Source organism: Jaculus jaculus, chromosome 13 (genome assembly GCF_020740685.1).
Source record: "Jaculus jaculus isolate mJacJac1 chromosome 13, mJacJac1.mat.Y.cur, whole genome shotgun sequence".
Lineage (NCBI taxonomy): Eukaryota > Metazoa > Chordata > Mammalia > Rodentia > Dipodidae > Jaculus > Jaculus jaculus.
In genome coordinates, this window is record NC_059114.1 from 23,481,056 (window position 1) to 23,493,274 (window position 12,219).

Sequence of the window (12,219 nt, forward strand, 5' to 3'; positions counted from 1 at the left end):
TTCCTTCTGTAGCCTGTGATGGCTTCAAACTCACAGCAACCCTTCTAGCTCAGTTGCCTGAGTGCTGGAATTAAAGGCATATGCTACCATTCCAGATGGTTTTTCAAGGTCAAAGTAAGGTCTTCCTCCAGCCCAAAGTTACCTGCAGTTCACTATGTAGTCTCAGGCTGGCCTCAAACTCACAGGGATACTTCTACCTCTGCCTCCCCAGTACTGGGATTAAAAGTATGTACCACCACACCTGTCTAGCCATAGGTGTTTGACTAAGATTTCAGTACCAGGCATGAATTCCCCTCCCATAGGACAGGCCTCATAGCCAATCAGAGAGTAGTTGGTTACTCCCATAACTCATGCCATTATTGTACCAATGGGTGCATCTTGCCTGGCTTGTCAGTTATGTAGTTCATAGGATCCACTACTGGGTATGATTGTTGATGACTTTTCTCCCTCTGCAGCCTGTATAGCATCTTCCAGCATTATGATAGCTAGTTAGCTAGCTAGGAAGAGGCTTCCAGGCCAGTTCCAGCTTGATTTCTCAGTGTCCTGCAACCAAAGCATGTGGAGTCTTCAGCAATAGGGTCTTACCATCTAGTTCTGGTGGGCAACCAAGAGCAGTGACAATACTAGTTTTATTTTTTATATTTTATTTTTAGCCTCAGGGGTTTCTGTAACTGGGAGGTTTCCTACCTGTGACACTGGGATTTTCTTCTAACAACCTATGGTTTCTTCGAGCAGCATTATCTATCTACACAGAGTACCTTTGTCCCAAACTGTGGGGTTTTTTTTTGTTTTGTTTTGTTTTTTTGCTTTTTAAATTTTTGTTTTTTTGACGTAGGGTCTCACTCTAGCTCAGGCTGATCTGGAATTCACTGTGTAGTCTCAGGGTGGCCTCAGACTCACCTCTGCCTCCCGAGTGCTGGGATTAAATAGAGGCATATGCCACCATGCCTAACAGCTATTTTTATTTTTATTTTTATTCATTTATTTAAGAGAGAGAAAGGGCCAGGTGTGGTGGCACACGCCTTTAATCCCAGCACTTGGGAGGCAGAGGTAGGAGGATCACCACAAGTTCGAGGCCACCCTGAGGCTACATAGTGGATTCCAGGTCAGCCTGAGCTAGAGTGAGACCCTACCTTGAAAAACAAAAAAAAAAGCCAGGCGTGGTGGCGCATGCCTTTAATCCCAGCACTCGAGAGGCAGAGGTAGGAGGATCGCCATGAGTTCAAAGCCACCCTGAGATGACAGAGTTAATTCCAGGTCAGCCTGGACCAGAGTGAGACCCTACCTTGAAAAACCAAGAGAGAGAGAGAGAGAAAGAGTCATAGTGGTCAGCCTGGGTCAAAGTGAGACCCTACCTCAGTAAAAAAAGGCGGCGGGGAGAAAGAGGGAGAGAATTGGCTTACAAGGGCCTTCATTTGGTGCAAACAAACTCCAGATGCATGCACCACCTTGTGCATCTGGCTTACACAGATCTGGAGGAGTCAGACCTGGGTCCTTAGGCTTTGTAGGCAACTGCCTTAACTGCTAAGCCATCTCTCCAGCCTGATAGGTATCTTTAAATGACATTATGCCAAGATGTTATGTTTATGTGATGTACTCTTTTGGTGTACACGTGTATGCAGAGTACGTGTGGTATGGTATGCATATACCCACAAGGCCATAGGAGTACTGTGGGTGCCCTTCTCTTCTGCTCTTCCACGTACTTCCTTAGGACACCTTCTCTCTCAGCCTGGACCAGTCAGTGATTCTCCAGTGTTGGTCCTGTGTCCTGTCTTCCCCCATGGCTGCTGCTTTCCCACAGCCTGGGGTTATAGGCAGATGTTTGGCAACTCTCAGCTGTTTACTTGAGTTAGTTCTGGGGAATAAGACTTGAGTGGTCTCTAGCCCTTGTGCTTAACTGGCTAGCACTCTAAGCCACTGAGCCATCTCCAGAGCCCATGTACTTTAAAAAAAATTTTTTTAGAGGTAGGGTTTTGCTGTAGTCCAGGCTGACCTAGAATTCACTATGTAGTCTCAGGGTGGCCTCAGACTCACCCGATCCTCTTTTGGCTCCCTAGTGTTGGGATTAAAGGCATGTGCCACCACACCCCACTGCTTTGTAATTAAAAAAAATTATTAGACAGCTGGAGAGATGGCTTAACGGTTAAGGTGCCTGCCTGCAAAAGCCTAAGGACCCAGGTTTGATTCCCCAGTACCCACATAAAGCCAGATGTACAAAGTGGCACATGTGTCTGGAGTTTGTTTGTAGTGGCTAGAGGCCCTGGAGTGATTCTCTCTCTCTATCTGCCTCTGCCCCCACAATATACAAATAAATGAATTTTTTAATTTATTTGAGAGGAGAGAGAGAATAGATGCACCAGGGCCTCTTGATGCTGCATACAAACTCCAGACGCATACAGCATTTGTGCAGCTGGCTTTCTGTGGGTACCAGGGAATTCAGGCTGGGCTGGCAGGATTGTCCAACAAGTGCCCGTTACCTGCTAAGCCACCTCCCAGCCCACTTCCTTGTTTTAATGCAGAAGTCGAGTTGTTCTTTGTCCTTGTCGGCATGTGGTATGTAGAATGCTTTCTTTTCTCCCTCTTCCCTTAGTTCTCTTTTTCTTTTATTTTGGTTTTTCAGGGTAGGACCTCACTCTAGTCCACGCTGACCTGGAATTCACTGTGTAGTCTCAGGCTGGCCTAGAACTCATGGTGATCCTCCTACCTCTGCCTCTCAAGTGTTGGGACTAAATACATGTGCCACCACACCTAGCTAGTTTTCTTTCTTTCTTTTTTTTTGTTTTTGTTTTTAATTTTGGTGTTTTGAGGTAAGGTTTCTAGGCTAGGCTGACCTGGAATTCACTATGTAGTCAGTCTCAGGGTAGCCTTCAACTCACTGTGATCCTCATACCTCTGCCTCCCAAGTGCTGGAATTAAAAGAGTGCAACACCACTCCTGTCTCTAATCTTCTTTTTTTTTTTTTATTGTATTTTATTTTATTTATTTTTATTTGAGACAGAGAAAGGGTGAAGAGAATGGGTGTGCTAGGGCCTATAGCTACTGCAGATAACTCCAGACACATGTGCCACCATATGCATCTGGCTTATGTGGGACCTGGAGAGTCAAATCTGGGTCCTTAGGCTTCACAGGCAAGCACCTTTACCATTAAGCTATCTCTCTAGCGCTCATTTTCTTTCTTTCTTTCATTTGTTTTTATTTCTTTGTTTCTTAGAGACAGAGAGAGAGGTGGGGGATATATATATATATATATATATATATATATATATATATATGTAGAGAGAGAGAGAGAGAGAGAGAGAGAGAGAGAGAGAGAGAGAGAGAGGGAGAGAGGGAGATTGGGCACGTCGGTGCCTCTAGCCACTGCAAACGAACTCCAGACACATGCCACCATGTGCATCTGGCTTACACCTGGGACCTGGAGAATCAAACCTGGGTCCTTAGGCTTCACAGGCATGTGCCTTAACCACTGAGCCATCTCTCCACCCCTAGTTTCCATTTTTTTTTAATTTTTAATTTTTTTAATTTTTATTAACATTTTCCATGATTATAAAAAAAATCCCATGGTAATTCCCTCCCTCTAGTTTCCATTTTTTAATTCATTTGCTCAAGTGATCTTCCTGCTGCAGCGTCCCAAGTAGCTGTCACCCAGTGGCTTTACATGTTTCATTTATTTTCTCAGCAGCTATAGAAGGACCATCTCAAGGAGGAAAGGCAGAGAGAGAGAGATTAAGCAATGTGACGAACCTCACTCAGCTTGACAATGGCAGAGTTGGGATTCAAACCCTAGCAATCTGTCTCCAAAGTTCATTCTCTTACCCTAACCCTACCATTATTCTTTTTTTTTGTTTTGTTTTTTGAGGTAGAGTCTCACTCTAGCCCAGATGACCTGTAATTCACTATGTAGTCTCAGGGTGGCCTCAAACTCACGGCGATCCTCCTACTCTGCTTCCCGAGTGCTGGGATTAAAGGTGTGCACCACCATGCCTGGCACCATTATTCTTTTTAACTAAGTCGGGATTTATCAGTTATTAGGAAACTTGCAAGATTTCAGTTAGTATCAGGGGTCAAGCTTGAAGCCATGTTGTGGAGAATAGTACCCGATTCAAGGCAAAGTGACTAGTGGCTTCTGAGCCGGGCAGCAGGAACGTCACTTGGGAGATTCTCATCACAGGAATGTGTTTGAAGACACAGCACCGCCACACATTTCTGAGGCTTCTTTGCACTGGTCACTTTTCAAAGCCTTTGCGCGTTGTTGGAATGGCAGCCATAGTTTAGTCTTCTTTCCTCCAGGGAACTATCTTCCTCGCCAGGTGCAAACGTGGACTAAGCAGTACCGAGCGGCAGAAACCAGCACCATCCCTGCCATGGAGAAGCTCATCCAGTGGCTACCCTTGCATCTTCCCACTCAACAGAGGACCACGGTGGTGCATGGCGACTTCAGGTAGATGCATCTGCCGGGCCTGTGTGCCGGATGTGGAAAACGGTGGGCCCCTTGAAGGGGGAATGCAGGTGTTTGTCTTTGTGCGTGGTACAGTCGGAAATTGCTCCCCTTACAGAGTTCTTCCCTTTTACATCAGCATTTCTCAGTCTTTTTTTTTTTTTTTTTAATATTTTATGTATTACTTGTTTGCAAGTAGAGAGAGAGAAAGGGAAGGGAGAGAGAAAGAGAATGAATGGGCATGCTAGGACCTCCTGCCACTGCAAACACACTCCAAGTGCATGCGCCACTTTGTGCATCTGGCTTTATATGTGTACACTGGGGATTTGAACCTGGGCTGCCAGGCTTTGCAAGCAAGCACCTTTAACCACTGAACCATCTCTCCAGCCTCAGCATTCTTCGGTCTTTTTTTTTTTTTTTTTTTTTTGTTTTGTTTTGTTTTTCTGAGATATAGGGTCTCACTCTAGCCCAGGCTGACCTGGAATTCACTCTGTATTCTCAGGATGGCCCCGAACTCACAGCGATCTTCCTCCCTCTGCCTTCCAAGTGCTGGGATTAAAGGGGTGCGCCACCATGCCCGGCACATTCTTCAGTCTTAACACCATGACGATCCTTTGTCATAAGGCTGCTTTGCCTTGCAAGATGTCAAGCATTATCCCCTAATTTTTTTTTTTTTTTGTGTGTGTGGTTTTTCTGAGATAAAGTCTCACTCTAGTAGCCCAGGCTGACCTGGAACTCACTCTGTGGTCCAAGGCTGTTCTTAGACTCACAGTGATCCTCCTACCTCTGCCTCCTGAGTGCTCGGATTAAAAGTGTGCATCACCACACCTGACTTCATCCCCTGCTTCTGCTGACTAAATACCAGTACTAGATAACCCATGTGCCCTTCAGTGTGCCATCATGCTGGGTGCAGAGGCACTGTTTGAAGGTCCAGTGGAGTGAGGGTTCCTCTCACCTCCTGTGGAGTCATTGTTGGATGTTGGCCTTGAATCTATAGTGAAGTGAGGACAGGTTGTGGGTGTGGTTTCATGGGTTGCATCTGAACCCAGGTGCTCCTTCTGTCCAACTGGTTCATGAGCTAGACATTATACTGCCCTTGAGGCCCTCAGGTAGGCTTCATTGTGTTTGCACTTCCCATTGGGCCTCTGATTTGTTGGTTATTTTTCTTGTCCATCCTGGGGACCTATGCCTTTCATTTTATTACTTGACTCATTCATGTAGGTGCTTGTATTGAACCCAGCGCCTCACGTGTGTCAAGCAAGTGATATAACACTGAGCTACCCCAGCCAGCTGTGCCTTTTTTGATTTTTGTTTTTTGTTTTTCGAGGTAAGGTCTCACTCTAGCCCAGGCTGACCTGAATTCACTATGGAGTCTCAGGGTAGCCTTGAACTCACGGTGATCCTCCTACCTCTGCCTCCCGAGTGCTGTAATTAAAGGCATGCGCCACCACGCCCAGCTCAGCTGTGCCTTTTTAAAAAACATTTTATTTATTTATTTGAGAGAGAGCAAGAAAGAGGCAGATAGAGAGAGAGAGAATGGGCGCACCAGGGCCTCTAGCCATTGCCAACAAACTCTAGATGCATGCTTGTGCATCTGGCGTACATGGTCCTAGGGAATCAAACCTGGGTCCTTTGGCTTTACAGACAAGCACCTGAACTGCTTAGCCATCCCTCCAGCCCCCAACTGCACCCTTTCTGGTTTTTCAAGGTAGGGACTTGCTGTAGCCCAGGCTGACCTGGATTTCACTATGTAGTCTCAGGGTGGCCTCAAACTCATGGCAATTCTACCTCTGCCACCCGAGTGCTGGGATTAAAGGTATGCACCACCATGTCTGGCTGTAAATTTTCTACTTTTGTTTGTTTGTTTGGTTTCTGTGTGTTGTTCCATGTATTTTTCCGCATGTTGGTAATGACTTTTTCTTTTAAAACAAGCTTGCATTAACATCCGGACAGGAAACAGGACTCAGAGATCAACAGAGGCAAGTTTAACACAGGATGCAGTTTGGTTTAAGGAAGCCACTGAGCAGTCTGGACGCCTGGGGTTGGCACCATGGGGCTCCTCAGCACCCAGGCCTGTTTGGGCCAGCACATTCCACTGCCATGACTGTACAACCAACTGCTCCAAGGCCTGGTGGTTGGCTGCAGAGACAGGGATTGCTTTGCTTGTGCATCCTCAGTCTGGGGACAAGTCAGCATGATTCCTCTGGGGTGACTTCCTGGCCAGGGCTAGAGTCATCTGCAGCCTTGCTGGCATGCTGGCGCTGAGACAGAAGGTGCTCACAGCTGGACTGCTCTGGCTGTTGAGTCGTGGGAGCCCCTCAGTGTCACTTTCTCCCATCCCATATTTGTTACAACTGGGTGCATCTTGGGACAAGGAATTAGATGTGACATTTGGTGGCAAATGTGTCAAGGAATTAGTAGGCCTGCCTTAGAGCCATCGCAGACGGGGTAGCTGTGCAGAGAGGGCTGCCTGGCCAGAGCTCTGAGTACATTTCTCCGTAGTGAGGGAGCTAGGGGAATGAACAGCAAGGCCCTTCCCCATCCCTGCTGCTATTTGTTGGTCAGCTGAGGTCAGCTATGTTCAGTTACAAGTCAGACGGCCAGGCAGCCCTTAGAGGCTCAGGCTCCAGCACAGCGGTGGGCTGATGGGGTGGAATCCTGGAGAAGCAAATGGATCGGCATGTCTCAGAGAGCACCTGAGCCGCTCATGTCCTCAGCGCTGTCTCTGTTCCTTCTGTGCTAGCTCAGGCTGGACAATCTGCTGTTTCATCCAGAAAAGCCCGAAGTGCTTGCTGTTCTGGACTGGGAACTTTCTACCTTAGGTGACCCCTTTTCCGATGTGGCCTACAGCTGCCTGGCTCATTACCTGCCGTCCACTTTTCCCATGCTCAAAGGTAGGTACCGCCCTTGACACGGAGCCTGCTCCCTTCTGCAAGCCCCGGGGAGTACACCTGGCAGAAGTGCTTTATGATTGGGCAGGGCAGGAAAGTGAAGTCAGGGTGGTTTGGGTAAGTGATGTCACTGGAATGTTTTCCTATCTTTTTGCAAGTAGGGGATAAACTTGTGAATTTGTTGTGCTTAACTGTTTTATCATTCAGTGGGATTTCTCTGCGCGCGTGTGTGTGTGTGTGTGTGTGTGTGTGTGTGTGTGTGTGTGTGTGTGCACGCGCGCACGCGACACCGGGCAGCAAACCCAAGGTCTGGTGCCTGCAAAGTAAGCACTTGACTGCTAAGATACATTTCTAGTCCCTTAAGGGCTGGGTTTTTTAAATGTTTTTATTTATTTATTTATTTATTTATGTATGTATGTATGAGAGAGGGAGGAAGGGAAAGAGAAAGGGCAGATAAGAGTATGGGTGTGCCAGGGCCTCCTGCCACTGCATACAAACTCCAGGTGCTTGTGCCACCTGTGCATCTGGCTTTACGTGGGTCCTGGGGAATTGAACCTGGGTCCTTAGGCTTTGCAGACAAACACCTTGACTGCTAAGCCATCTCTCCAAAGGGCTGGTTTTAATCAAATGACTGATTGAGGATCCCATCCATTTACTGTGACTGTTGGTCTAGGTGGAATCAAAGCCTTTATTCCTTGCTTCACTGCTAATTTAGGCTGAAACTTTGAAAGGCTATTTTGTGTAATAGCTCCCTGTCTGGATCCCTGGCCCTCTGACAGGGCTGAAATTATGAGGTGCCCCTTGGAACTAGTTGTGAAAGTAATTGCTGAGAGACATGGTGAAGGTCAGAATTTTCACTTGCCGTCCATAGAAAGTACAGGCGCTCACCACTTGGGAACCACTCTGCCTTTACCTCAGGGTTCAGCGGCCGGGATGTGGCACAGCTGGGAATCCCCACGGCCGAGGAGTACTTCCACATGTACTGTCTTCACATGGAGATCCCCCCCATTGAGAACTGGAACTTCTACATGGCTTTCTCCTTTTTCCGCGTGGCTGCAATCTTACAGGGAGTCTACAAGCGGTCCCTCTCAGGTAATGGATGGCTAGTCTGATGGGAGGTCTCAAACAAGATCGGTCCCTCACCCTACCTTGCCACAGAGGTTTGTGGGGTAGATGCTGTAAAATTCAGTTAATTCGGTCATCATTAAAGTATATAGCTTGCTGTAATCCCAGGAGGGAGATGGAAACAGGAGGATCATGAGTTCAAAGCTAGGCTCAGCTCCATAGTGAATTCTAGGCAAGTATGGGCTATTGGAGACCCTGTTTTACCCCTCCATACCGCTCACCAAAAGGAAATAGTGATTTTTTTTGTTTTTTCATGGTAGGGTTTCACTGTAGCCCAGGCTGACCTGTAATTCACTATGTAGTCTCAGGGTGGCCTCAAACTCATAGCAATGCTCCTACCTCTGCCTCCCGAGTGCTGGGATTAAAGGTGTGTGCCACCACGTCTGGCTAATTTGCTAAAATGTTTATTTTTATTTATTTATGTGAGAGAAAGAGGCTGATAGAATTGGCACACCAGGGCCTCCAGCCACTGCAATCAAGCTTCAGATGCGTGCACCACCTTATGCTCATGTGCAGCCTTGCGTGCTTGCATCACTTTGTGCATCTGGCTGATGTGGGACCTGGGGAGCCGAACATGGGTCCTTAGACTTTGCAGGCAAGTGCCTTAGTCGCTCCTCTCCAGTCTCACAAAAATGGTTTTCTGAAAGAGTTGAATGGGGCCTGCATGGATGGCTTTAGTGGATAAAGCAATTACCATGTAAGCATGAATGCCCAAGTTTGGATCCCCAGGCCCGTCAGAAAAGCCAGAAGCTGTGGCACGTTTCTGTAATCCCAGTGAACCTATGGTTAAACAGGATATTTCCCAGAAGTTTGCTTGACCTGCTAGCCTTACAAGCAGTGTGGTAAACAGTGAGAGTTACCATACAAAGACCCATACAAAGAGAATGAGGGAAATGGTTTGGGTACCTGGGTATGCTAACAGCAATCCTGGGAAGCTGAGAAACACCCACTATAAAGCCGTATGTGCACCGGCAGCATGCATGGATCTTGGGCGTGGCAAGCGGTGTGTGGCTTCCTGGGAGTCAGACTAGATGGATAGAGGGCATTGGTGCTGGGACTGGGGAGAGGGACCAGCAGATAGCTGGGTGACCTCCACCGCCATGGAGATAATCTCTACCTTCCTCAAACCTTCTGTCAGGTTTCCCAAGCAAGAACCTTTAAGCCGTTTCTTTTTATCTTAATTATTTAAAAATGGGGAAATTTTTTTTGTCAGGTGTGGTGAATCATTCCCGTCATTCTAGCACTCAGGAGCTGAGACAGGAAGATCAAGACTTACAGGCAGTTTGGGCTACATCATGTCTGAAAAATAGACAACAGTTAAAAGAAAGAGAGAGAGAAGATTCTGATGTCAAAGAGGAGTGTTATTCTTGGCATGGTGGTACACATATTTATTTTTTGTTATTTTATTATTTTGGTTTTTCGAGATAGAGTTTCACTGTAGCCCAGGCTGACCTGGAATTCACTATGCAGTCTCAGGATTGCCTCAGACTCACAGCGATTCTCCTACCTCTGCCTCCCAAATGCTGGGATTAAAGGTGTGCGCTACCATGCCCATCACTGGGTGCACATATTTATAAAAGGATGGATCCAGGCTTGGTAGCACATACCTGTAATCTCAGCACTAAGGAAGCAGAGGCAGGAGGATCAGGAATTCAAGTTCATTCTTAGCTACATACAGAGTTCAAAGCTAGTTTAGGTTTAGGAAATATGCTGGGGCTAGAGAGATGGCTCAATGGTTAAGGTGCTTGCCTGCAAAGCCTAAGGATATGAGCTTGATTTTCCAGTACTATGCAACACCAGATGTACAAGATGTACATGCGTCTGGAGTTCATGTGCAGTGGCTGGAAGCCCTGGCACACACGTTCTCTATCTGCCTCTTTCTCTCACAAATAAATAAATGAAAAATAAAAATAACAAACAAAAGGGCTGGAGAGATAGCTTAGTGGTTAAGGCGTGTGCCCGCAAAGCCAAAGAACCCAGGTTTGATTTCCCCAGGACCCACATAAGCCAGATGCACAAGGTGGCACATGTGTCCGGAGTTTGTTTGCAGTGGCTGGAGGCCCTGGTGTGCCCATTCTCTTTCTTTCAGTCTCTTTCTCTCTCACTCAAATAAACAAATAAAATGTATTTAAAAAAAATAACAAAAAAGAAATGTGGTGGCTGAGGCCATGGTGCAAGGGTTAAGATGCTATACAAGCATGAGGACCAGCCTGCAGGAGCCCCGGCATTTACATAAATTCCAGGCCAGTCGGGCAGCTCACTTGTAATTTCCGTGCTTGGGAGACTCAGTGGAGGATCCCGGGGGCAAGCTGGCTAGAGTAGTAGCTGCGCCAGTTAAGTTCTGTGTTCGAGTGAGAGACCCTGCCTCAGTAATGGGCAGAGCAGGATCGAGGAAGACACCTGATGCCAATCTGTAATCTGCACACACATACATGCATGTTTACCACATACCCAAGCACATGCAAATAAAGGTGGAGAGAGAGCAAAACCCCTGCGAGCTCTGTGATGCTGGCCGGCATTGCACATTAGTTCAGATGAAATGCTATGTAGAAACTGGCCATTCATGCAGTTGCCTGAGACACTGTTGCCAGTTCCCTAGCAGAGGTGCTCTAGAACCATCCAGGACTCCTGATTGCCCAGTGCTGCAGCAGAAATGATTTGAAGCGTCACTGATTCAATTGGTTTCTCTGGGAAAAGGAGGAGCAACCAGACCTGAGTTTGATGTCTGGTCCCCAGGACACTGATGTAACTTCAACAAGTCACCTCCCTCCCTAAGACTCGATTGCTGTGGGGGGGGGGGGGAGTCTCAAGGTAGAGTCTCACTCTAGCCCAGGCTGACTTGGAATTCACTATATAGTCTCAGGGTGGCCAACTCCTGGGGATCCTCCTACCTCTGCCTCCTCAGTGTGGGATTAAATGCGAATGCCACCATGCTCGGCTAAGATTCAATTTCTTTGTCCACAAAGTTTGGGTGCAGATAGCTATGTTGACCTAGGAATGCAGTGAGCTGCAAGGGTTCTTGGCACACGATCTGGTGCATAGCAAGTGTCCAGCCACCGGTTGTGGCTGCAGAGAACATGTGCGCTCTCACTGGTCAGCATCACCAGGCGGGATTGTAAGAGTGACCACTGCTTTGCTGTCGTTCTGCTTAGGGCAGGCAAGCTCAGCAACAGCCGAACAAAGCGGGAAGCTCACTGAGTTGGTGGCTAACCTGGCATGGGACTTCGCAATCAGAGAAGGGTTCCAGATTTTCAAGGAGATGCCGACGACCAAACCGCAAACGAGATCCCACCACTCATGGGCTGGTTCACAGTCCGCATTAAGCCCCAAGGGCGTGAGGAGTTATAGCACTGTTCCAGAACCTTCTTCCCCTTCTCATGCCTCAAGGGCAGCTCTGATAATCTCTCCAGAAGGTCTCTCTCCTCGGGTCAGAGAGCTGTATTTCCGGCTTCAGCAGTTCATGGAGCAGCGTGTGTACCCCCTGGAGTCAGAGCTGCAGAAATATCATACCACCGAGGACAGATGGACCCCTTCCCCAGTGATAGAAGACCTCAAGGTAAGGCAGCGTGCCAGGTTGGTGAGCCCTCGTCACCATACAGCCCCTCAGCACAGGCTGCCGGGCTCATCTGAGTCCTTGCTAAGTGGGAGAGAAAGTAGGGCCAGGTGGAATTCCTTGCTCATCTGTCACCTTCAGAAGGGGCAGGTTCTGGGCTGGAAGACATGGCTCAGTAGTTAAAAGTGATGCTTGCAAAGCCTACCAGCCTG

General features: G+C 47.6%; 1 protein-coding gene across 1 annotated transcript in view; it reads left to right on the forward strand.

The window, feature by feature from the left end:
• Positions 1–12,219, forward strand: part of Acad10 (acyl-CoA dehydrogenase family member 10) — a 64,913-nt gene that overhangs the window by 35,421 nt on the left and 17,273 nt on the right. Inside the window, exons 10-13 of the mRNA XM_045132709.1 lie at positions 4,291–4,441; positions 7,187–7,332; positions 8,248–8,421; positions 11,607–12,010. Of these exons, the coding sequence (XP_044988644.1) occupies positions 4,291–4,441; positions 7,187–7,332; positions 8,248–8,421; positions 11,607–12,010 (875 nt within the window). The remainder of the gene's footprint in view (positions 1–4,290; positions 4,442–7,186; positions 7,333–8,247; positions 8,422–11,606; positions 12,011–12,219) is intronic.